The sequence below is a fragment of the Syngnathoides biaculeatus genome, chromosome 21 (assembly GCF_019802595.1).
Source record: "Syngnathoides biaculeatus isolate LvHL_M chromosome 21, ASM1980259v1, whole genome shotgun sequence".
Lineage (NCBI taxonomy): Eukaryota > Metazoa > Chordata > Actinopteri > Syngnathiformes > Syngnathidae > Syngnathoides > Syngnathoides biaculeatus.
The window spans coordinates 3,698,594-3,722,947 of NC_084660.1; the positions used below are offsets into that span (position 1 = coordinate 3,698,594).

General features: G+C 53.2%; 2 protein-coding genes across 4 annotated transcripts in view; both read left to right on the top strand.

Moving 5' to 3' along the window:
* Positions 1 to 13,630, top strand: part of kdm6ba (lysine (K)-specific demethylase 6B, a) — a 32,285-nt gene extending 18,655 nt beyond the window's left edge. Inside the window, 22 exon segments of the mRNA XM_061808229.1 lie at positions 4,035 to 4,115; positions 4,753 to 4,876; positions 4,953 to 5,048; positions 5,132 to 5,429; positions 5,520 to 5,597; positions 5,703 to 5,873; positions 5,936 to 6,106; positions 6,193 to 6,654; positions 7,133 to 8,856; positions 8,859 to 10,163; positions 10,233 to 10,359; positions 10,547 to 10,652; positions 10,733 to 10,938; positions 11,013 to 11,143; positions 11,216 to 11,284; positions 11,362 to 11,510; positions 11,591 to 11,705; positions 11,791 to 11,978; positions 12,046 to 12,187; positions 12,634 to 12,760; positions 12,830 to 13,000; positions 13,074 to 13,630. Of these exon segments, the coding sequence (XP_061664213.1) occupies positions 4,758 to 4,876; positions 4,953 to 5,048; positions 5,132 to 5,429; positions 5,520 to 5,597; positions 5,703 to 5,873; positions 5,936 to 6,106; positions 6,193 to 6,654; positions 7,133 to 8,856; positions 8,859 to 10,163; positions 10,233 to 10,359; positions 10,547 to 10,652; positions 10,733 to 10,938; positions 11,013 to 11,143; positions 11,216 to 11,284; positions 11,362 to 11,510; positions 11,591 to 11,705; positions 11,791 to 11,978; positions 12,046 to 12,187; positions 12,634 to 12,760; positions 12,830 to 13,000; positions 13,074 to 13,133 (6,015 nt within the window). The 5' untranslated portion in view covers positions 4,035 to 4,115; positions 4,753 to 4,757 and the 3' untranslated portion in view covers positions 13,134 to 13,630.
* Positions 13,631 to 14,232: 602 nt separating this feature from the next.
* LOC133494413 (transmembrane protein 88-like) lies at positions 14,233 to 22,800 on the top strand. 3 transcript variants are annotated; one of them, XM_061808228.1, is made up of 10 exons: positions 14,508 to 14,883; positions 15,387 to 15,686; positions 16,477 to 16,731; positions 17,139 to 17,603; positions 17,702 to 17,748; positions 20,038 to 20,117; positions 20,337 to 20,470; positions 20,580 to 21,093; positions 21,172 to 21,593; positions 21,786 to 22,775. In XM_061808228.1, the coding sequence occupies exons 2-4, from the start codon at positions 15,393 to 15,395 to the stop codon at positions 17,169 to 17,171; spliced, it is 582 nt and encodes a 193-aa protein (XP_061664212.1). In that variant the 5' UTR covers positions 14,508 to 14,883; positions 15,387 to 15,392; the 3' UTR covers positions 17,172 to 17,603; positions 17,702 to 17,748; positions 20,038 to 20,117; positions 20,337 to 20,470; positions 20,580 to 21,093; positions 21,172 to 21,593; positions 21,786 to 22,775. The 3 variants fall into 3 exon arrangements, 2 of the variants coding, with proteins under 2 accessions (XP_061664211.1, XP_061664212.1); XR_009793300.1 differs by lacking the exons at positions 14,508 to 14,883; positions 15,387 to 15,686; positions 16,477 to 16,731; positions 17,139 to 17,603; positions 17,702 to 17,748 and adding exons at positions 17,825 to 18,400; positions 18,640 to 19,712 and having other exon boundaries at positions 21,786 to 22,800; XM_061808227.1 differs by lacking the exons at positions 17,139 to 17,603; positions 17,702 to 17,748; positions 20,038 to 20,117; ... (2 more) ...; positions 21,172 to 21,593; positions 21,786 to 22,775 and adding an exon at positions 15,183 to 15,282 and having other exon boundaries at positions 14,233 to 14,883; positions 16,477 to 17,104.
* The last annotated feature ends 1,554 nt before the right edge of the window (positions 22,801 to 24,354 follow it).

The window sequence follows — 24,354 nt, forward strand, 5'->3', positions numbered from 1 at the left end:
ATTCGGTGACCGCGCGGAATCCGAAATGTTTGCGGCCCGTGAGAGCGGCCGCGCGTGCCCTTCGGAGCTTCTCAAAGCCTCTCCGGCTGCTGTGTGACAGCAACGGTATGTCTTTGTGTGTGGTGACGATGATGATGCGACGCCGGATGGTGATTGGGAGGTCGTGCGCGCCCACACTGAACTTGAATGTTGCCGTAGCAGCCACCACACCGTCATGTTGACGCGTTTTGTGTTTGTGGCTGCCTTGATATACGAGTGACACCAACTTTTTTATGAGATACAAACAGTCATTCTGCCCATTTTTCTTTTTGATACTTGCGATATGCGCTTTGTATGGTGGCTCATTTCCTGAGAGGAATCTGTTTGGTAATTAATAATTAATAAACAATTGTCGCGCCCCCCCCTCCCCCATAAAAGAGAAATACTCACTATGTCTCGTAGTACTTTCAAGTCTGCTTACTGCTGGATGCTACACACTGCAGGTGGCGGTATTACGATGGGTTCACCAACAGCTATTTGGACAGAAATGGTGCAGCAACGCATCTAGACTGACGAGTGTAAGAATATTTCATGGTTTACACGCTACACACTCTTCTTTGTGTCTTATTTGCATAAACCAGAAGGAGCTGTGGCGAAATCGTGAAGCACAAACTGTTTAGTTCTTTACAGCACATTTAAATTTGTTATGTTATGTGCTTTTATTAAGTGGTATTTTCCAAAAGACATGACAAAAATATGGACTTCATCAATTGCATCTCCATTCATTTGTATCGGGAAAGATGCTGACTGGACAAATGCAACTTTTATCTCAAGGCAAGAGTGCATTTCGTTCCTTGAAAAGTCAAAATTTCCTTGCGCGCTGCTTTCCTGCCGAAATGAAGTGAAAATAACTTGTTTTTCAAGCCCAAGGCTGCAGTTCATCTTAGGGGGCGCCCGTGAGCAACCAACTGAGAGTTCCCCATCGTGGATTTTTTTTTTTTTTGTTTTGTTTTGTTTGTTTTTCGATGAAATGGTGGCGTCACGAATGGCGACAGGCGGCGGCGCAGCATATTAACGAGCGCGTGTTCAAGTGAACCGCGGGTCGGAGAGGCGCTCGGGGCAGGTTCTGGTCCCGGTGCGCTCGCGCTCACTCAGGGAATTCCGGGGCCGTGGGCTGACGTCAGCGTGTGCGTGGCGCAGTCCTTTTAAAAAGGCAGCCGAGCGAGCGCGAGTCCCATCGCCCCGCGGCTCTTGAGCGCGTGCGTAAGAAGCCACCCACGGACCGGCTCGACCGGCGCGCAAACCGGACGCGAGGCGCCTTTCTCGGCCACCGTCGGAGGGATTACGAGGCTCCCGTTCTCCGGGTCATTCATTTGGCAAACTGTGGCTGCGAACCCCCGAACGGACGGATTTGGACTTTGAGATTCTCGGCGTTTTGATTTTTTTTTTTCTTTTTTTTTGTGTACTTCCGAGGGAATCACCGGTGAGTGCGTGAAAGTGTTCCGAGTTGTCTCGCGGTGACGTCATTAGGCTCTGCTGAGAAGTTGCGAGGTGGCTTTGGGTGACTTTTGTTTGCGCCTTCATTGGCGACGATGAATGTTTTGTTTCAGTCGCATCAAAAGGAAACCTTTAGAACGATGTGCAAAAAAACGTCCCGTGGGGGAATTTTTGTACCTTTTTTTTTTTTTTTTTTTTTTTCCCAGTCCCGCGTTTGGACTTTTTTTTTTTTTTTTAAACAATAATTCCGCAGGCGCGGGCGAGACTTATTCCTGTAATTTGTACGCGTGCGCGCCGGCGGTTGTTGTGTTTGTGGAGTTTCATCTGTTCGTAATAAGATCTGTTGTGGTCGCTTTGCTGGAAAGAGGAAGCGAGGCGGGGAGTTTTGCAGAAGAAAATGCCTGAGTAGTGAGATCTCGCACCATTGTGTCCTGAGTGGGGGTGGGGGCGGTCCGACGTCCGAACGAGGTGAATGAGGAGCTGCCCCCCAAGTCAATCCCGACGCGCACAAAGGGGCGAATTGAAAAGGAAGCGATTTGCATCAGCTCTCTGTTTGGTGAGGGAGGGGGCAGAACGCAATCAGCCACCCACTGCAAGGACTTTGGTCGCTGCCTTGACGTCATCAGACTCGTGCGTTTTGTGGACATTTTTCGGCAAAAAAAAAAAAAAAAAAAAAAAAAGCGCAGACAAACGGGGGCAGTCGAGAGTTGCCTTGTTGGTTCGGTCGGCCCCTCTTGATGTGCGCCGCTAGATTACGGGTCATAAAGTTCGACAAAAGCCCCCTGGAGTTTGTGTGCTGGCCGAGCCCCCCCCCCCCCCCCCCGAAAGCCTTTGAACGTTCACTTCCGATCTGATCGATTGACATAGCTTTGATGGTGAGGCTGTAAAAAGCCCCCACCCGCCCCGTCCCGACGACGATGATGGAAATCAGTCCTCTGAATCAGCCGAGCCGCGTATTACGTTTAAAGCTATTAGTTTTCATTTTTCTCTGCGTCATAAGAAATGGGTCAGTTGGTTCCCCTAAAGTGCTTCCTCCCTAAGTTGCTCGGCAACGCGTGAACCAAGCCACTTTGTGAGCTCCTTTGGGGGGACGGGCAGGGGGTTTCTCCGCCATCCTGTCTGCCCTCGTTGCCTTGTACCAACAGCAACCGACAGCGTGGATCGGCTCTCGCGTTTCGGGGTGGCCGACTTTCGGGAGCGACCCCTCGTTTGATCGAGCAGAGTCTGTTCCATGGTCTTGTGGCAATCTTCAACAGAGAGGGACCGCATACGGCTTGGAAATCGTTCCAGCGCGCTTTTTAGCGTCAATGCATCAAATGAACTCGGTTGTTCACAGTTCTCCAAATAAGAGACAAAGTGCGCGTGCTTCAAGATGTTTATTTGTTACTTCCGCTCAAGGATCGGAAATGTGGCACACAAAATGCCATAGGCGGGCTAACCAAGATGAACAAAGACTGCTATTTGAAAGCACAGAGCAGCAACGTGTACAACACTATTCAAAGACAGTTTACTGCGTGGGAACAGCAACTCGTACCGCAGCTTAGCTTATCTCCAAGGGGGGGAAAAGTAGTCCCACTGGATGGAAAAGCAGGACGTGGTCAGCGGACGAGAGGCGCTCGTTTTAAGCTCAAAGGGGCCCAGAAGAACTCGTGAGGGGAGTTCGACGCCGGCGTCCGCTCTTTGTGTGTCAGCGGTCCTGGCTTGCGATTGAGTCACCGTCTTCTGTCTGGCACGTCTTGCTTGCCACCACGCACAGAAATGTTGAGTAATCGCGGATGTCACACACTTTTTGCCAGAATCTTCCAGGAGTTTTTTTTTTCGGGGGCGGGGGAGCGACGTCACCGTGTGGTTTTTTTTGGACACAAGGCTCTTGTGGGCTGCGTTAAAAAGCGACCCGGACTCACTCGACATCGCTTGACTCGTCTTTGGCGCACGCGTGCAGCTTGTGTTCGACAGGAAGCCGAAGTCCTCGACGCCCCGTTCGCTCGTCGGCGAGAACTCACTTCCTCTGGCTGCGACGGCGACTTCCTCTCCTCTGTCAATGTTCAGTTCTTCTCTTTCAGTGCCGGTCAAGTCAAGGACCAGCACTTGAAAATTCTGCATTTTAAAAAAAAAAAAAAAAGAAAAATGTTTTAATTGTGTTCCAAGAACAATATTATACTCAACAGATACCTCAAGGCTGTGAATTTGCGTAACTATGACAATGAGTATGGTGGTGGGCAGAAGATGTTTAGGGTGGGGGGATTTTTGATTTGGCCTGAGTCTGGTGGCCTTTCGGTCGAACCCCCCACCATGCTCTTTGGTACACTCGCACGTTCAATACTTTGGAAACACGATCTCACAGAAAATGCATCTTCCTCTTCACCGGACTGGAAATTGGCGTCGTTAGCATCCGTTTGCTCGCTGGCGTGGAGCCTTGCTGCCCGCCGGTCTCGGGTTTGGCCAAAGTGCGATCGCGAAGGACGGACGTGGACCGAATCCCGGCCGAGGTGCTCACGAGGTGGTCGCGGAAGCCGAGTCGGCGTCGTCACGGTGTTTGTGCTCTGTGTGCCCTCCAGCGCCCGAGAGAGATGACCGGCGGCTGAAGCTGAGAGGAACAACGCGACCGTCGATCAAAAACATCCGTGCCGCTCTGCCAGGTGAGCCGAAGCGCTCGCGCGTCAACCCGACGGCTAAAAGTCGGCGTCCCGTTCGGCGGTCCGCTGGTGTTTTTGGTGCGGCGACTGTGAATGCACGTGGGTGTCGTCGCGTCTCCAGCGGGCACACGGTGGGCCACTCCTCTCGCTTGGCAACACTTCCACCATTGCATATACTTCAAGGCACACTTGGCACGGCAAGTCTTTTTCTTTTATCAGCGCACGGGCCTCCGAAGGATTACAGTAACCAGGGCCTGTGCTGGTAGGTTAGCCTCCCCCTCCCCCTCCCCCTCCCCGAACAGCCATCTGCACCCTGATGATAATCCTCCAACTGCTGCGCTTATGCCCCCAGCAGGCCCTCTGAGGCACGGCACTGCACCCACAACACAACACAACACAGCACAAAGGCCTCTCACTTCTCCAGTATTCCATTTCAAATGTGAGCAAAAGTGCTACCTGTAATAAAAAAAAGGGAGCACGCCGTTTTGGGTGGGACCTCAGTCCGCTCTCTTGTGACAGAACGAACGACGGGACGGCCTCTTTCGAGCGTTGACTTGACGCATGAATTGTTTGCTGTGTACGTTCTGCGTGTTGTCAGCCAACGTTTTTCTGGATTGATTGATCCGTTTTGTGTCCGCAGGCTGAATGCATCACGCGGTCGAGCAGTTTGGTGGGCGTGGGACACGGGATTCCTTCTCTCTGGATGGACTCAGCCGGGGACCCTGGGCTCCCGTGGGTGGCCGCGCCTGGCAGCCGCCTGGCAGGTGGGTTGCCGTGCCAATGCGAACACAAAAACGGGATTCCCAAACCGCACACGTGATGCCTTGTCTTGTACGTCAGGTGTCTGCCGGGCATGAACCAACAGCAGCTCCTTCCCCATCTACCTCCTGGTCCGATTCACGGACTCAACCAAGCCAATAAATTCTTTAAGAATGGGTACGTGATGCATACGGCGCCGCGGTGCCAGCGGATGCCGCAGTGCAACTTTTGTCGACTGTTGTGTTTGTGTCCCCTCCCAGGCCCACGCGAGGTGGGGAGAAGCTGGATCTCCCGCAGCCGGTGGTGGCGGGTCTGCCAAGGGAGCAGCTGAGACCCCTCCCTCATCATGCCCTTCATCATCTTCATCCCCTTCCCCCTCCTCACCGGGCATGGGAGCAGCTGGGCCAGCTATACGAATCCCACCATCCTCCCCAAGGACACCCAGGCGCCACCCTCCCCGAGCACCCTCTCCGCCTCCATCACGGCGGCTACCCGGGCAGCGGCGGAGCCCCCCCTAGTCCGCATCCGTCCGCCAGCCGGCCGATGCAACCTCTGAAGGTGACTTCAAATGCTCTTGCAGAGTTCAAACCCGAGTATGTGCGTTGTCGTCGAATGTCTTTCCTGTGTTCCCTCTGCGTTGTGTTCAAGTTTGGGGGTCCTCAGGAGCACCACGCCCCCCGGGGGCCGCCACCGCTGGGAGACGACACGTGGGCCCAGGCGCATCAGGTGAGCGCTCGCTAATTGGCCGCGGCGGCGCTTCGCCGTCACCCGCCGGCACAATCACCGCCGTCACCATCGGAGACGGACGCCGTCTTTCTGCCGCTTTAACAGCAGAGGGGACACGCCGGCAAGATGCCCGGTGGTCAGCTGAAGAGACCGCGGCCCCCCCTCGGCGAGCACTCCGTCATCCAGCACGCTCCCGCGCCATCCGTACACCCGTCGGCACGCTCGCCCGCGGAGGACTGGCCCGGCCTTAGCAAGAGGAAAAAGACCACCGATCAGGTAACGGAACGATTGCATTTTTCTGCTCTTTTGCTCACTCAACCGTATTTCCACTCGTGCAGGTCTCGCATCCCGGACAGCAGCGCTTCCCCGGACCGGGCCAGACTTTGCCATCCCAGCCCCACCACGTCAAAGCGGCCTTCTGGAACCCCCTCCATAAGGACGACAGCGCGTGGCAGCCTCAGAGTTGCGATCGCAAGAACCCGCCACCGACGGAGTTCCAAATCCCAATTGTGAGCGCTTGAGGACTTGTGGCTTGCAGCATCCAGCTAGACATCACACCAAATATCATTTTCCTGCATTTTTTGTCCTCATTCAGGAACCTCATCAACAAGCACTAGGCAGCTACCCCCAAAATACGCCTCCGGCGTCAAGCACCCCTTCGGCCGCACCGCCTCCTCCGAGTTACAACCAGGCATATCCACCCCCTCTGCAAAGAGACTGCTTCCAACTTCAGGGTGTGAACCAGCACCCCCCCCACTCTTCCTATCGCAGCCCCACTTCCAAACTGGGGCCAGCTCCTCCCTGCCAGGCCGTGGAGCCCCACAGCCGCAGGGGCCCCGTCACCGGGGAGAGAGATCAGCATCTGCACACCTGGTCTTCACCAGCAAAACCCCCAGCCGGCGGCGGCGGTGTGCCTTACAGCCACTTTCAGCCTCACCCAGGACTGGGGCAGTGCGGCCCCTCTGCACCTCCTGCCGCCGCCGCCGCCTCAGTACCTCAGCAGAGCGGGCCCTATGATGCGTGGCGGTACCAGAGTCGGCCCGGGAGCCACCTCCTGGTGAGTTGGGGACTTGTGTAGCGCCTAAACGTTTGTGTGGGCAAAAAAGTTGGTCGTCGAAGCTAATCTACTAACAGACGCAAAATTCAGTTCACTGCGCATCGAGCTGGCTGATGTCGGGACGATATTGGAATATCAAGTCGCAAAGGCAAACCGAGAGTACATAACCAAATGACTGCAGTTATTGTGGTGAGGAAGATTACAAAATTGCATCATATTCGGGTTTGCCTAACCAGCAGTGCAATTTGGGTCCAGGTCTTGTCAGCGCGCAGTCAATGTGTGATTGCCTCTTCCATTAACACTTCCAATTCCATCACTTCAATCTTCACTGTGCTCCTGCGGCGCTCTACCAAACGTTACATGTGGGAAACCCCGACACGATCTGTTTGCGTGATTGAAAATGCAATTCAGTGAATGCGATTTGCGATTGCAGTTAATTTAGAGATCGCTAACGCGTAATGTTCATGTCGTCTCTCAGGATTCAGACATCATCAGACCTCCGGGACTGTTACCTCATCACCAGCAGAGCCACAATCAGGGTCCGGACAGCCAGCGTCGACCTCACGTCGCCCTGCACCCCCCCAGCTCAACCCGCACCCCTGTAATCACCCCTAATCATTCCTCCTGTGCGATCGGCGGCTATGGCAACGGCGGCGGCTTGAAGGCCGGTTGCCAGGTGAGGGGCACCAACGGGAACCAGCAGCCAACGCCCCAAAGCTCCAACGGATGTTCGGTTGGCCCTCAGACGAACGCCGGCCAGCCTCACCGCGAAGTACGAGGAAGACCTCCAGATCGTGGGCATTCAGAAGTCCCCGAGGGGAAGACCTCCTTTTATTCTCAGGCTCAACTAGCCCAGGCCCCCGCGGGCCCTTCCTCGTCATCTTTGTTCTCCTCAGGGCTCCCCGAGGCAGGGGACGGCGTCGTTGCGAACAGAGTCTCAAAGCCTGCGCCCGCTTCTCCTCCTGTCTACTTGCAATCTTCCGGGCATCAGCACGTGTCCTCCCAGGCGCACTCCCGCCTGCGGGTTGTCCCGGGCCCGGCTTTGGACTCGCAGTCCATTGTGGAGGCTCTGGACAAGCTAGACGCAGAGCTGGAGGGTCACATGCAAGCCGAGGAGAAGAGGAGGAGGGACAGACGGGAGGAAGAGCAGCGGAGGAAGCGAGAGTTGGAGATGAAGCAACAGGGTGAGGAGGAGAGGAAGAGGAGAGAGCAGGAAAAGAGAGATGAGAGGAAGAAGAGGGAGGCAGAGAAACGGGAGGAGGAGGAACGTCGGCGGCGGAGAGAGTGGGAGCTGCAGGAGCAAGAGAGGAAGAGGAGGGAAGAGGAGGAGAGGAGGAAGAGGGAGTGGGAGAAGCACGAGCGAGAATGCAAACGAAGAGAGCGGGAAAGGCAAGAGGCAGAGAAAAAGAGGAGAGAAGCGCAGGAGCGGGAAAAGAAGGAAGAGGAGTCAAAGAGGAGGGAGGAGGAACTGATGTGTAAAAAGGCTCCAGAGCAAACTGCCGTGGGAAGTATGGAAAGGCTTCTGTGTTGCAACGGCCCCCCAGCTGCACAGCCCTGCCCGGCAACCTCGCCCCCCTACCCGTGGCTGAGCCGCGGCGGCGCATCTTGCCAGGCGCTCGTCCTCAACGCCTCCCTGGAAAGGCTGCGACCGCCTCCGCTCACGCCGCAGACGGACTTCGCCCGCGAGAAGCAGCGGCAGCGGGAGATGTGCGGCGACCCCTCTCGGACGCGCAATACCTCAGGAATAAACCGGGAGCGGCCCCACCCCCCGCAGGCCAAACTTTCCAAAGAGCCGGTCGCCTCTCTGCCTTTGCTCCGAGAGCCCCCCAAGCTCTATCAGGCGTTTCCCAGAGAGAGCCCCCCGGCGGCCCCTCCGTCTGCGCCTCCCCCGCGTTCAGACACTTCCCCATTCGAGGAGGAGCCCTCGGAGCTGTCCACCTTGCTCCCTGACGGGCTGGCCAACATCATGGCTATGCTGGATGAATCCATTAAGAAGGAGGAGGAGATGTACAGCGAGGGTCTCCTCGATAACTTTGCGCTTAGCGTCCCGCCCCCCGAGAATTACCGTTGTGCCCCAGACCTCCTCCCGGCACTCAAACGTCAGCCGAACCAGGAAGATTTCGGAGCCAACGCTCACGCAAGCCCACCTGTGCTCAGCCGCCAAGGCTCGCTCGCGTCCCCATGCAGCCGGACGTCTTCGCTCAACGAGGAGGTGGAGCAGGAGCAGGAGGAAGAGGAGGAGGAGAAGAAGAAGAAGAAGAAGAAGAAGAAGAGCCAGACCAACTGAAAAGTTTGCCCCAAAAGACTGGAGCGGGAGCGGGCAACAGCACCTACCGCCACAGCGACTTGGCCAAACTTTACGGCCTTCCCGAGCAGTCGAGAAGCGAGACGGAGGAGGAGGAGGAAGAGGAGGAGGAGGAGGAGGAGGAGGCCCCGTCGTGTTCTCCGCCACCTCAGAGGCCCCACCTCCACCAAACGGGAGTCAACAGCATGTTCAAGTCTCTGGCCACAGTCCTGGAGAGCCAGAAATACGCGTACCGAGGCGGACCTTTCGGGAGGCCGCCGCCGTCGGCTCTGCTCGGCGTCAAATTTTCCTCGTCTCTCTCGCTGGGTCCCGATATTTGTCGCCAACAGCGCGGCGGATCACCCGCGTCCGATTCCACCGACGCCCCTTTCAGTCCGACGGTCCCTCCTCCAAAGTCCTCCCCGCCCCGCCCGCTCGAAGCCCAGACGGTCAGGTTGGAGCCCGCGGATGAAATCACGGCAGTGAGGAGAAACGTCCCGAAGGAGCTCCTGCCCGCTATAACGCTTTATCAGGCCCTTGAGGAGGAGCGGGGTTTGAACACCGTCCCAGAGTCGTCGCTGACGGAGCCGGATGACAGCTGTCAGGTCGCGACGGACAAAGGCAAAGCCGAGGACAGACACAAGCCGGAGAAAGCCAGGGAGCGCCGCGAGAAGGAGCGACACCAGGACAGGGACAGGGACAGGGAGAAGGAGAAGAAGAGGAAACACGCCCACGGCCGCAAGCAGGAAGATGCAAAAGACAAGCGGAAGCACCGAGACAAGAAGGAAGAGACGGCCTCCTTCTCCTCCTCCTCCTCCTCTTCGTCGTCCTCGCACTCGGGCAGCAGCCGCAAGCGGCACAAAGAGGGCAAGCGCCACAAGGACAAGGACCGGCGAATCCTGTGCGACCTCAACCTCCAGAGCAAGGAGGGAAAGAGCCGCAGTCATCACGACTGGGAGAAAAAGAAGCGCAAGGACGCCTCCGCTGACGGCGAGCGCGCCGAGTGGAGGTCGAAGAAAGGCGGCGTGTCGGGCTCGTCGCTCGGTTCCGCCGACTTGCTGAAGGCGCTGTCGGACGGGCCCCCGAAGGAGCTGAAGATCCGACTGATCAAAGTGGAGAGCGGCGACCGAGAGACCTTCATCGCCTCGGAGGTGGAGGACAAGAGGATTCCCCTGGGGGAGCTCAGCATCAAGAACACGGCCACGGAAATAATCCGATCTTGCAAGTGAGTGACGTGGTCTTGATGTGGAAAGTCTTTGGGCCTTAACTGTCTCTTCCATATATTTTGTCTCAGGGGGGCCAGAGTCAAAGGGAAGTTCAGGGAATCTTTCTTGCTGCCGGCCTTCTCTGTTAAGCCCATCTTGATGTCGGAGGAGCAAATTCCAAGAGACAAGCTCAACCCCCCCACGCCCAGCATCTACGTAAGACAATCTACTTTCCGGTGGACCCACGTGGTCCTGGTCTCGGTCCACCGTTTTGCTTTTGTGTTGCGAGCCAAAATCGAAAATCGGATATCCAAGCGACATTCTCTTGTGTGAAGTTCAAAAACTAAGAAAAACAAATTGGACACAATGAAATGGTCGTTCTTTGTTTTCTCTCCATATCCAGCTGGAGAGCAAAAGGGACGCCTTCTCTCCTGTGCTGTTGCAGTTCTGCACGGACCCAAAGAACCCCGTCACGGTCATCCGAGGCCTGGCTGGATCTCTACGGATCAGTGAGTTTGGACTCCGGCGCAAAAATGTCAAATTTACCTGCCCCAACCCTGACAAAACTCATCTCCCTTTTGTTTTTCAGACTTGGGCCTCTTTTCTACCAAGTCTCTGGTGGAGGCCAACGCGGAGCAGGCCGTGGAGGTGCGGACTCAGGTGCAGCAGCCGGCGGACGAGAACTGGGACCCCAGCGGGACGGGACAGACGTGGCCCTGCGAGAGCAGCCGCTCCCACACCACCATCGCCAAGTATGCCCAGTACCAAGCGTCCAGCTTCCAGGAGAGTCTGCAGGTAAGGCGCCGACGCCTCCGCCACTTCGGATGGCGCCGGGGAGCTGCTGGAAGAAACGGAATGTGCTGCGCTAGGAGGAGAAAGGAAGTGACGAGGAGGCGGACGAAGAAAACGACGACGACGAAGAAGAAGAGGATGACGAGAAGCCGTCCGGCAACTCTGAAAACCCGAGCAAGGACAACAGTGTGAAAGAAAGCAGCAGCAGGTAAAGATTGACAAGTCCGGTCGGGTTTTTGTTTCATGCGTGACCAATTGTCATTTGGGTCATTGTCCGCAGCGGTGAGCAGAAGCCAGTGGGAAAGATCATCAAATTTGGCACCAACATTGACCTGTCGGACCCCAAGAGGTAAGAAGCAAGCGGCGCGGCGCGGCACGCCAGTCCAGTCCAGTCCAGTCCAGTCCACGTCTGCTGCTGTCTCCTAGGTGGAAACCTCAACTGCAAGAGCTCCAGAAACTGCCTGCCTTCATGCGTGTGGCGTCCAGTGGCAACATGCTGAGCCACGTGGGGCACACCATCCTGGGCATGAACACCGTCCAGCTCTACATGAAGGTCCCGGGGAGCCGAACGCCAGGTGAGCCTTCACCTCCCGACCTGGGTTCCTACCGGTTCAGTGTACCTGACCAGAGTGGACCTTCCTCGTCTGTGCCGCAGGCCACCAGGAGAACAACAACTTCTGCTCGGTAAACATCAACATTGGCCCCGGAGACTGCGAGTGGTTCTCTGTGCACGAGAACTACTGGCAGGCCATCAACGACTTCTGTGAGAAGTGAGTTAAGATTGTGACGTTTCTCCCAAGAACAAATTGCAAAATCCACGCCGCAAACTGATGCGGTGGGCGGTCTTTGACGCAGGCACGGAGTGGATTACCTGACGGGCTCCTGGTGGCCCGTGTTGGAGGACCTGTACAACGCCAACATCCCGGTGTACCGTTTCATCCAGAGGCCGGGGGACTTGGTGTGGATCAACGCCGGGACCGTGCACTGGGTTCAAGCCGTGGGCTGGTGCAACAACATCGCCTGGAACGTGGGACCCCTGAACGGTAAGCGAGCGTGGAAAACGCCGAGAAACGGGCCCGGGAGCTCAGTCCGGCTCTTTGGTCCGTGCAGCTTACCAGTACCAGCTGGCCCTGGAGAGGTTCGAGTGGAACGAAGTGAAGAAGGTCAAGTCGATCGTACCCATGATTCACGTGTCGTGGAACGTGGCCCGTACGCTGAAGATCACCGACACGGACACCTACAAGATGATCAGGTGAGTGCGAGCCCGCTCGGAACCATTTTTGGAACGTGAGTGCTCGCGCGATGAGACTTCCTCTGATTTTGTCACTTTGCGTGTTCAGCCAACCGTAAAGTTGTCCTTCCACCTGAAAGTGAGCACAAAAGTTGGGTTGGCGACCGGTCCAGGGCGTACCCTGCCTCCCGCCAACAGTCAGCCCCGCGCATGCCACAGAAAATGGACTGGACGGAAGTGTCCATATTGTCCGCCGACAATGAAACAGAATGAGGGTCATTTAAGAGGCTGCAGCGCCCTCTGCTGGCCCGTCATATTAGCACTCTTAAGAAAAGCAAAGGGAGCGAATGCGCAGAATGTATTCAAACAAATATTCTTGAGGTTGTTTTCAAATAAAGGTTTCAAAAAAAAAAAAAAAAAAAAAAAGGGCCTGAGGCACGACCTTGATCTCTTGACTTTCTTTCCAGACATTGCCTGCTGCAGTCCATGAAGCGCATCCAGATCCTGCGGGACCAGCTGGTCGCCCAAGGCAAGAAGATCTCCTACCAGGGCCGGGTCAAGGACGAGCCCGCCTACTACTGCAACGAGTGCGACGTGAGTGCGCCGCGGCGGGCGGCCACAAAATTGGGGGAGCCGACTGAACGGAGGATCTTTTGATTGCAGGTGGAGGTGTTCAATCTGCTGTTTGTGACCAGCGAGAGCAGCAGCAGGAAGACGTACGTGGTGCACTGCGAAGACTGCGCCGGCGGGCGAACCCCCGGCCTCAACAACGTGGTGGTGCTGGAGCAATACTCCATGGAGGAGCTCACCGCCACGTACGATTCCTTTAGCCTGGTACGCCAGCCGCCAGCCGCCGCCGCTCCGGCTTCTTCTCGTCTCTTACCGGCTCGCCGCTGCTCTCTTCCAGGCTTCGCCGTCCTCCGGCTCCTCCTCCTCCCCCTCGTCCTCCTCCCCCTCGTCCCGGTGACGGGACTCCTTTCCCACGTCGTCAGCCGCAACCAAAACTCCTGCGAGCCAGGACAAAAAAAAAAAAAAAAAAACAAACAAACCCACACAAAAAAACCACTTTCAATGTTGATTCTTGGAGGTAATGGAATGGATTTGTTTACCGACTCGTACTGTTTACAGATCAAGACAAAGCCTTTTCGGAACCCGACCCGCTTTTCTCTTGTCGTCTTGAATACCGAGTACATTTGTACATGCTGTTTGGTTTTGAAATCAAAATAATTTATTGCTTTCTTAAAGTAGATTTGCCTAGATATATATACCACATTGGCCTTGTCACTTGTATTTAGAAAAGAGAACACGGGGGTTGGGGGGGGGGTGCCGAATAATAGAGCCTCCTCCCCCCCCCCTCCCCCCAAAAAAGCATTAAGAATTTCCAAGTGTACAATTGTTTGGAACGCTTCAAGGCATACGGATACGGGTTTTCACATGTCGGTGCTTGTTTTTTTTCAGGGGGGCGGGGGGGGGGGGGTGTGTGTGGTTCCTTTTTAAACGTTGCGTTTTTTTTTTTTTTTTTTTCGAATGAATGACGTCCACGGATTGCTCCCGGAAGTCCCGAATCTTTTCCCTCTTTTGGCCGGCGCCCGTTTTTGGTCCCGCGACGTCTCGGACAGGGCAAATTGTACATTTTAATTTAAAGACATTCCCTCTATTTATTGGACGGCGACCGTTTCCGGCCGCTCCTTCGCGACGGGGCCCTCGCCCGTTTCCGCGCTGTCCTTTTGACGACGATGCAGTTTTTTATCCTCCCCTCTTCCGACGTGTATGAAAAGAGGCGACGCCACGTAGACGCAGTTCATGTAGAATTTGCCCATTTTTAATCGGGAGGTAAATTTAAGATGAAAGGTCTTTTTATAATCGGATGATGATGATGATGATGGGATAGCTGGTGCTAAACGTTCCCTGTTTGTTTTCATGAGAATTCTATTTTTCCTGTTGCAATACTGTATTCTCATGTTCCTTCTTGTTTGTTCTCATCTATTTATAACTGCACTGTGTAGAGACTCCACACACACACACACACACACACACACACACCAAACTGAGCCAGACTTGTCTTAAAACACTTTTGTGAATTTGTGTGACATGACTATGAATAAAATGAGACGAATAGTACGGCCCGTGTGCGCAAAGTCCAAGGTGTCAAACTCGTGGCCGGCGGGGCCCAAGCCGGGCCGCCAGATGATGATTATGTGGCCCGTGAAGGCAAACCACGTGTTGTCAACGTGCATGATCCTTGTTCAAATCTGCACACACACACACACACACACACACACACACAAAAAAAATTGTCATGTCATAAATGATAAGATTGAGATACAGCAAGCATTTTTGTGTTACCGAGCACCAACAAAAGTTGAAAAACCCAAAACTAGTTCATTAAATTTCACGGATAAATACGAAGAGGGCGGCACAGCGGCTCATCTGGTTAAGCGTCGGGCTCATAGTTCCGAGGTACCGGGTTCAATCGCGGAAGCCGCCCGTGCGGAGTTTGCGCGTGCCTCCGTGGCTTTTCTCCGGCCGGGCACTCCCGGTTTCCTCCCACATCCCGGCCAATCCTTGTGGGCGGAGCCAGAGTGGAGGGAGGACGGAGCCAAACGCCGCCGTCGACTCAATCCAGTGAGTTCAGACAAAGAAGTCCTGCTGCTTCGAGGAGGAAAAGGAGGACCGTCGGACCCACGCGCTCCAGGACCAATGGCAACGCCCGTGATGTGAGTGCAGTAGTCCACATCACAACAACAATTGATTAGTCCGAGAACAAAATCCCGACGGGACTCGTGTAACTTTCTGCTTTATGCTGTTGTGTGCGCGCCAACTTTGGGATGCTGATGCGTGGCCGTGGAAAACGTGAACACGTGTCAGATTTCTGAGATCCGGGTTCAAATCCCGCCCCCGCCTGCGTGTTCTCCGCGTGGGCACATCCCAAAAACGCGCAACGTCAATTGGACCCTCTTAAATTGTCCTCGGATGTGACTGTGAGTGCCGCCGTTGTCTGTCTCGACCGGTCCAGGGTGGACCCCGCCTCGTGCCCGTTGACAGCCGGGATAGGCTCCAGCGCTCCCGCGACCCTTGTGAGGATAAGTGGCTCAGAAGATGGATGGATGGAAACGGTGCACCTTTTCTCCTTTTACGCCTAAACGTGTCCCTCCGTCTCGTGCGCGAGAGCCCTCGGATGAACCGCCGAGAGGTCAAATTTGGCTTTTCTCGTCCGCAGCTTGCCATGAGTCGGAGCGCCGTTCCGGAGAAGGGGGTCCGCCATCAGGTCTTGGACCTTCCTGCCTCTGCTCCTGCAGCGGGACGAGGCGGGGAGATGCCCTCGCGTGCGTCGGTGCCCCCCCCTCACTCGGCGCCGGAGCTGCGGGGGTCCCTGGACTGCTGGGCCTGCTCGGTCCTGGTGACGGCGCAGAACTTGGTCGTCGCCGCCGTCAACGCCTGCCTGGCCGGGCTGCTCTTCGGAAGCATCCTGACCCCGGCCGTCGTCATGGTTGCCTTTGGCTTCCTCTGCCACTCCTCGGTAAGCGTGGGGGGGGGGGGGGTGCTGGGGTCTCATCTCCAAACTTCATTCAAGTCTAACGCGGAAATGAACTTTGACACCAAATAGAAGAGTGGTGCAAATTTAAGGTCGTCGTGGGGCTTTTCCAGGCCGCTGCCACGAGCGGTCGTGCCAGAGCAAAACCCGTTCCCACAACGTGGCTGTTTCCGCGCACCACACACATCCCAATCTTAAAAGGACCCCGAGAACGAGACTGGGCGCAGCGAGCCGGCAAGCATTCATCGAGACGGGCCCACCCAATCAGTCGTCACGCTTCGGTGACTTCTGCCGTGCGACGAAGGTTAATGAGCGGGACTTTTCTTCTCCGCTCCTCGAACGTCCGCGAACAAGAGTTCACGTGACAGCAGCTTAGTGGAAGATTAATGCGGACCTGACGAGTTTGCGAGAGGTTATCTCGACGGTATTGGGCGCTGACTTTCCCCTTGAAGGAACGTTTGCGCAAGACAATGTTTATGAATAAAGGCCAAAGCCAACCTCTGCATCTGCAGCCCTCGCGTGAGCTGTCGACACTCCCGCGCTCGTCACCCCCGCCCCCTCGCCGCAAATCTGATTGATGCCCGGATTCCCAACATTCTCCTGCTCTGTCACGTCAGGAGGCGATAAGGATGATGCAGTCCTGCTGTCTCCTCTCAAACCCCCTCCCTCCCTCCCTCTCATGCGCACACTCGCCGACAGCGACCTTGGCGTTGACTCCGGGGAGAGAAACCGTCGCCGCGTTGGCCACTCACACGCGCCGTCTCCACTTTCCAAGGTGCGACTCCAGGGGACGAGGCCGTACTGCTCCGCCGTGCTGACGGATGGGGGCTGCGTGGCTCTGCTGGTGGTGGGCTTCCTCTTGGTGACCCCCTTTCTGGTGCTGGCTCTGGCCGCCTACTGCCGTCTGGCCAGGCATCTCCGGCTGGGGCTGTGCTTCATCCCGTACAGCCGCGCCGTGTACAAGAACCCGCCGGCCGCTCGGCGCTGCTGCGGAGGCCGGGATGGGGCGAGCGGGGGTGCTGAGGGAAAGGTCTGGGTGTAGAGATGTGCTTTTTTTTCTTCTTCGTTTGTTTACTTTTTATCATAAATATGGGGAGTGAAGCTGAATTGGCGACAATGGAGGAGGTACAGTGGAACTCTTTGTTCAATTGCGTCGTATTCATAACGCGTGCATTATGGATTGGAATGTACTCGAGTCACAATCAAACCTGACAATAAAAAATGGCCAACAACCCCCTCCCTGTCGTGTTCAATCAAAACGTACATATGGATGAATGTTTACAAACAAACAAAAAAAAATCAAACACTAATAGATTAGACAGAATGCGTGCAATCCAATGACGTCGAAGAAAAACTGGACTGCGCAGGCAATCATTATGTATTGATCGCATCCTTTTCCATGACAATGTGTGTATGTTTGTCATACTTTTTGCCCAGACCAGAAGTCAGAGCCTGTTGACAATGACGTAACCAATGATGGATGCAGAGTGCGAGAATTTGCCACATCCAAAATGGCGGCGCGGAAAGGCGCTGTTCATCTCCTCACCACAAGGCGGCGCCAGCCTCCGCGGTGGGGTGAAGGCCAGCAGCTGAGTTAATGACTTCCTGGTTGCATTTTGGCGGGAAAAGGTTGCCCCGTACCCGGAAGTGGTGAAGCGTTTGAATTGCGTGAAGGTCGCGAGCAAATGGCGACCCGCCTCAGGTTGTTTTTTTCAAAGGAGAAACGTTTGTGGCGGGGCTCAGCGCGTCCAAATGCGGACTTTGTGCTGGGTTTTCGCTCTCCCGACGATTGGAGGCAGCTGTGCGCACTTGATGGGGGATCCATTAAATGCGCACAGGTGGCCTTAATGACACAAGCAGCAAAATGGCGGCTGGCTGGCACGCGTTGACTCAGCTCAGCAAGTACGCGAGTTTCATTTGTAAATGTTTCTTTCTTTCTTTTTTTATAAGTTATACGTATAGTCGACGTGTTTTCCAAGGTGACCTCGAGTTCGTTGCAGGTTTCTCACTTCGAAGGGCGAGAGCAGCGTTCCAGCGAAGGTTTGAGGTATGGCGTTTGCTGAGCACCTCAGCTCACAATTGGCTTGAAAGTTTGATTTCTTTTGATGGAAGGTTCGAAAAGCTGGCCAGCTTTTTTTTTATTTGTATTTTTTTGGGCGGGGGGGGTGCGTCTGTAAATGACGCTCGATGGCTTTGTGGTTTTGTATTGAACTGTAGATTTCATGCATTTTTATGTGCTTTGGTTTTCAGATCTGTGGTATTGCAATTGTACTATTCATGTCAATATTGAAATGTACAAAAATTTTCTGCCGTGAAATGTTTTCTTCTGTGGTGGTGTAATACGTTACACTTTCAATCTTAATGGTCATGTGTTCCTGGGTCTGTTTTATTCACCCTCTGGTTATCCAGTGAGGGGTGTGGGTCATTTTTAATATTGAACTTTTGGGGTTCTTCTGATCTGTTTGACGTGTTGCAGAGGTGGAGCTGGATCATGAGAGTGTAAAAACTGGCAAAAATGAAGTGACCAGCACGCAACTAATGGTTGCATGTCTTTTACAGGGCGGATGAGGCGACTGCCGGGGGACGGGACGAGTGGAAGTAAAAATTCACCAGTGCGGGAGTCGTTAGTGTGTTTGGTGACAGGAGGGGGGGCAGAGTACTGGGCTTTGTGGCACACCTTGTGTAGCAGTCTGGGAAATGTTCAATTGGTGTAGTTGGCGCGTGGAAATGGTTAATAGGGGTGACGGTTGGACGTCTCGGTGCATTCGAGTGATGTTTGCAGGATCCTGCTTTAATTGGTCGGCTAGTTGTGTGGCTTGTCTCCGTCCAGAGTAGTTTTGTGGGTGGTGCTTTGAACGGTGGAGTATGCAGGGTTGAAGGGAGGAAACGAATAACATTGCTCCACTCGTATAAATGTTTTTTTTTGTTTGTTTTTCAGGGTGGCAGAGGATGAGACGAGACAGGAGGGGATGAATCAGGGTAACAAGAACATGCACAAATTCAAATGATCTGCACTCAACCCCCCCCCCACCGTTTTGCATGATTGGGAAAAAAGTAAAATGTATAAACACCAGTGAAATAAGTATTGGGCTTTCATTTTTTTCGTGGTTAAGAAATAGAAAAACTAGACCTAAAACATGACAATGTGCAGTAAAAGGCAACGTTTGCACACAGTGGTTAAACACAAAAAAATCCCCCAATAAATGGGACATATAGTGGAGTGATTTGATTGGGGGGGTAAAATAGTAAATATTTTAAAATTGTGCAGGATCTAAAAGACAATGCATTGTTAGTGTTTTTGTTGCTCAATCTTTTCTTTTTTGGGGTCCTCCTTTCCCTCCCGTGAAGGAATACTTTAACCCTATTGCACTATAATTCAGTTTTTTTTTTTTTTTTTTTTTTTTTTTGTGTTAGACCATGAGGAGTATCATGTTTTTAGAAAAGTCTTAAAGCTTCGGCTCTCCTTTTGTGGCGTGAGGGGAGAAGCGAATTGGAGGCAGGTGCGCACCAGCGAGCCATAAAGCTGACGCAGGTGCACTAATGGGCATGAGCAGCAAAATGGCGAGCAGGGAAGCGGCGTTTTCTCAGGCGTGCAAGCAAATGTTTGTTTGTAACGGTGGAATTGTTTGTTGCAGGCTTCTCAGTGGCGAGGAAGCAGCCGCGTCGAAGGAAAAGTTTGTGCGTCACGTTGGGCTGAGCACTTGTTTCTTTTTACGTGATTTTATTTTTTTATGCTGGCTGGCTCTTCTGTTTAGTTCTTTTCTGAATATTTACATGTATTATTGATGTAATTTGTATCTTTCCTGTGAGCCTTTCGCAATCTTTTTTTAAAAGGCGGTGCTTCAACCGTGGAGGGCAACGTGTACAAAGGCACAAATGAATCCAAGTTTCCAGCTCCCAACGCGTGACACTTGTGTGCTTTTTGCAGGTTGAAAGAGGAGCCCGCCTGGTGGAAGGAGGTCAAAGGACGAGGCCTCTCAAGCTGTTTGCCCGTGTCTGAATCGGTCCGAGGTGACCGTGGACAAACAAAATTGACCAGCAGGGGGCAGAGTAGTGTACTTTGTGGTTTGTCTTGGCTGATTGGAGCTCCAGTTTGGATTTGTTTTAGCGAGGTCTGATTTGTGACGCCAGCAGGCAGGCAAAGTGTTGGGCCGTCAGGTGTTGTTGGCAGGGTTGTTCTCGAGGCGGTCTGGAGTTGTTTGGCCGGTCGCGGTTCAGGATGGCGGTTTGAAAGGCGGAGGCGCACGTTGCGGGTTTTGGGGGATGAGTCCGAAGTACTGGTCAACGCGCAAAACATTTTGTACTGGTTTTTATTTTTCTCTCGCTTCCTGCCCAGGGTGGTGGAGATGCAGAATCAGACAACGCACCAGGGTCAGCGGTTCTTAAAGACTAATCAGAATCATCTTGATGATGTAGGTATGTCAAAAAAAAAATTGGTCACCGCTCTAGTATAAGTAAATTGAAAGAATACTTAAGAAGTTGGCAATTATGCAAAAAGATGCAGTCATTTCTCAAATGAGAACAGTTGAACATAAACAATAGTGTCTGGTCCATTTGGCCCGACAGATGTGACAAAACTGGCTCGGAAGTTAATGACGAGGGGAAAGAAGTTGTTGGAATTTCTTCTTGTCGTAGTTTGCGTGGCCAAATTGGACGAAGTGACCAGGATGGGGAGGCTGTAAGACGATTTTGGATGTAGAGCTGTGGCAGTGTGCAAGTCCTGGAGGAGGAGTCAGCAGCATTTTTGACCCTGCCCCAAGTCTTTTGAGGTGCAGTCCACTCTAGTTTGCTAAACACAAATGTCCTTTTTTTTTTTTTTGTCAACTAACCCCGAACCCCCCCCCTTTTTTTTTTGTGGTGGATTGGGGAAGAACACAGAAATTGGACAAGGGTAAAAAGTCCTTACGCATCATGAACTGATTCCAAACTACCTCACCGTAGCATTCCCAAAGAAAAGTGGGAATGTTCCACCGCTTCAAGATCCAAGTACGAGGGAAGTGTCTTGCGACCACTTTTGCTGTTTGTCGTCACTCACTAATGCACGGGGGGTGTTCGCACTGACTCTGATTTTTGAACATTAATTTGGCCCTTCTGTAGCTAAGTGTGGAATTTCAAGCTGTCATCCGTCCCTATTGGTCAATGCCAGCTTTTTGCTTTCAGGGGCAGCGGCGGATTGGGCAAGAACACAGAAATTGGAGAAAGATAAGTTATGACTATAACTAATACAGTACACGTGACATGTGAGTGGCGCGTTCCCAACGTGATTCTTCCTCGTGTTGATGACTCGGAGCAGCGGTGGAGTGCAGGAATGCGGCCAGGAGGAAAAAAAACGTACACGGCGACGCTGTCCAGTCGGGGTCCTCGAAGCCGCGTTCAACGTGAAATTGTGCAGGTGAGCAGCGTCCAAATGGCCTGACGGAGACGTGATGGCAAAATTGTCAATGTTGTTGTTGTACTTTGCATGGTGCAGTCACGCCGACCTGAGGGAAGGAAGCTGCAAGTGGTGACCAGGATGTGGACGCTGCAAGAGCATTTTTGGAGGCAGGTCCTCAAGGGGGGGGCTCGAGGGGCCCCCTTTTCAGCGGTTTTGCTCGGAGGTGGAAAGCAGAACACGGGACTGACTCGACGACTGCAATGTCGAACTCCTCGGCGGCTTCTGCGGCAGACGCAGGAAGTGGACCTTCCGCTGGGCCTTTTTCAGGTCGGGAGCGATTTTAAACTCCCAGGACGTTGAAGGTCCCCCACGGCGAACGCACGGCAGCTGGGACGAAGGACGCCTCTGCCTCACGAAGTCCACAATCTTTTCTCCGCTCATCGTCGCAGTCTTCGAGGCCGCTGGAGCGTCGACCGCAACGGCAAACGGTCCTCTTGCGGAGCTTCACGCGGATGCCAGTGCGATTCCCCCCCCCCCCCCCCCCTCTTTGTTGTCTTTGCCTTGGTTTGAGCTGGTGTTGCAAAATGTCCGAGTTTTGTTTTGGGACATAAGGAGATGAATTTGTTCTAATTTTAGAAGTGTTGTATTTTTTTTTTTTTTTTTTTTTTTTTTTTTTCCCTCTTCTCTCCACTCTCGTCCCCGCGTCGAAGAGGTGCAGCAGAGGAAACGAGGCGCCGACATCCGCCGGGTGAGGGTAAAAAGTACACACAAATTGAAGTCACCAGCGTGCAACTAATTGTGTTGTGCGTACATATTTTGGAGGCGAGCTGCAGAAAGGCTGAGCGAGGGGAAACGGAACGGACCAAATAAAGGAAGTGAACGGGAGGAGGGCAGCTTTGGCCAAGGAAGTTCGGAGAGTTTTGCGGACCTTCCTCGGTCGGCTGGAGCCGGCCGGTCTTGATTTGTCCCATCTGCGGCGCCGACGTCCGTTGGAGGTGGTCGGCTCGTCGTTTCGGCGGGGTCAGGGGTCGGCCGTAGCGGGCGGGCCCCGCGAAGACGAGGGAGGACTTCTCGTCTCTCGGTGAGTACGCGTCACCAACGTAACGTCAACGCCGGTGCGCTTCTCCCCCCGCAGCGTCCCGAAACAAAGGCGCCAACCGGAGGGTGAGTCTGTCGTCGGTCCGCTTGGCGTTTGCCTCCGCTCACTAACTCACTTGGTGTTCACCCACTAACGCCGTTTGCTGTGAATTTTGTTCAAATCTTTGAACGTGTTCATAATTCCGTCTTCCCCCAAAATGTCTTTTTTGTATTTGACTTTTTCTCTCCTTTACACTTTCGTATGTGACAAATGTGCTTTATTTGAAATAAAATGGCTTTGAACTGTTTTTAGCGTGTGCAAATACATTTCAGACTAAAAATGACTCTCACAGTCAGGCATTTTAGCGCCCTAAAATAAGTTTGATATTTCGGCCTTTGACAAATAGCATAAAAAATTTCCCAAAGTATAAATGACTGGATTTTAAATGGACAAAATTAAAACATGACAATGTGCAGTAAAAGGCAAAATTTTCATGCAGGGGTTTAAAAAAAAAATCTCAGGACGTATTGTGAGATGATGGGGTAAAAAAATGAAAGTGGTCAAATTGTGTGTGATTTAATGAAAAAAAAAATTGTACAATGTGTTTTTGTTGGATGCCTGAGAAGTTGCAGTCATTCAGTTTTTGAAGTGAGTTTTCGTTGCTGTAGGAGCTGCTGCGTCTTTTCCCTTTGGGGTCCTCCTTTCTACCCGCTCCCACTGCAGGTCAGTCCTCGGCGAACGTCGCGGTCCGAGGGGATGGATTCCGGTGTCCCCTCACCTGGCAAGCCGCCGGCGATCCGGAACAAAAGGTTGCCCTGCTCCAACCGCACGGTGAGGGTCTGTCTTGGTTCTGAGTTTGTGGCCGCTCGCGCTCTGGGGATGCAAGAAGCGGGAACGCAAGTGGGATTTGCGGTCAAAGTTAAACGGTGAACAGGTGGGGGCAGAGTAGTGAGCCGTGTGGCTTCCCTTGGTCGACGAGCAATGGAAGGAAGTCGTTTGGTAGTCGGTCTGATTTTTGTCACGAGGGCAGGCGTGTAAAGGCCGCGGTTGGATGTTTTCGTTGGGTTGCTGTGAAGCCGACTTTGAGACGTTGTGGCTGGTCTGCAGGTCGCTCTGCAGGTCGCTCCCCTTTGAGTCCAACTGCAGCCCTTGAATGAATGCGAGAACCAACAGCAAAAACTCATATTTGGTCTTGTTTCAGGGACCGGCGAATGGCAGAACACAAGATGAACGGCTTCATTTCCCCGTCAGGCAAGTGTACAATTATTGCACATGAACATCTGTGACAACATGTTAAGAAGAAAATTATAAAAATCCATCTAGAACAAAGTTCTTCCGCCGGGGGCCAAGCACCAGGGTTACATGCAGAGTAGGTCTCCCTTCTATTTGGGTGTTTGTCCACTTCCTTACTCACTCACTGGGTGTTCACCAACTAATACTCTTAATTTTTTTTTTCTCCTTAGTTTTGAGATGTGCTTTGATTATGGCAAAAATTGTCAAGTTTGTTGGTCAATAAAATTTATTGTGAAGCATTTGAAATGTTTGATGGAAAAAGGGTTAAAGTCAGAAGTTGTCATGACTTGGGTTGAAATGGAATGTTTGACAATGAAACCATTTGATCAAAAAAATGTGTTTTTTTTTTTTTTTGGGGGGGGGACCTGCAGGTCGTCCCCCCCCCCCCCCCTTCTGAAATTTGTGTTGAACAAATAAATTGACTTTGTGGCGGTGTCCGACTCTTCTTTTAATCGTCCGCCGGTTCCGTCCTCGAATCGAAAGTGTCCTTCCAAATGTGTTCAGAATCCAAAACCAGCCCTCAGAGCTCAAACGGTGGAGGGCGGAGGTCAAAGCCGAAATGCCGAAGCGGCATCGAGCGACGACGCTGCACCCGAACGGAAAAAGTTGCCGGCAGAGGTGAGCTCAGCCCCGAGTGCGAATCTTAAGCCTGTGTTGAGAATTCTTTTTTTTTTTTCTAATGCATTTCAGAATATGTCCACGTTTCCGTTCTATGACTTGCGCCGTATGCGCTTGTCCCAAGTGGGTTATTTAATTTTTTTTTTTTTTTTAATGCTATTTTAAATGTTTTGTCTTTGTTTTCAAATGTTAGGTAAAGCACATTGAGTGAACTCGTGTATGAAATGCGCTTTCCAAGTCAATTGACCCCCTCCGTACGGTGCACTTAACGCCTCCCAAAGTGACGTCAC

What these genes read in the sequence shown, in the direction of transcription:
- LOC133494413 (XM_061808227.1), top strand. Translation starts at nt 14,258, where the DNA reads ATGACTATGAATAAAATGAGACGAATAGTACGGCCCGTGTGCGCAAAG. An exon ending in CCAATGGCAACGCCCGTGAT is followed by an intron (nt 14,884 to 15,182) that starts GTGAGTGCAGTA and finishes CGACCGGTCCAG; the next exon opens with GGTGGACCCCGCCTCGTGCC. An exon ending in GCTTCCTCTGCCACTCCTCG is followed by an intron (nt 15,687 to 16,476) that starts GTAAGCGTGGGG and finishes CCACTTTCCAAG; the next exon opens with GTGCGACTCCAGGGGACGAG.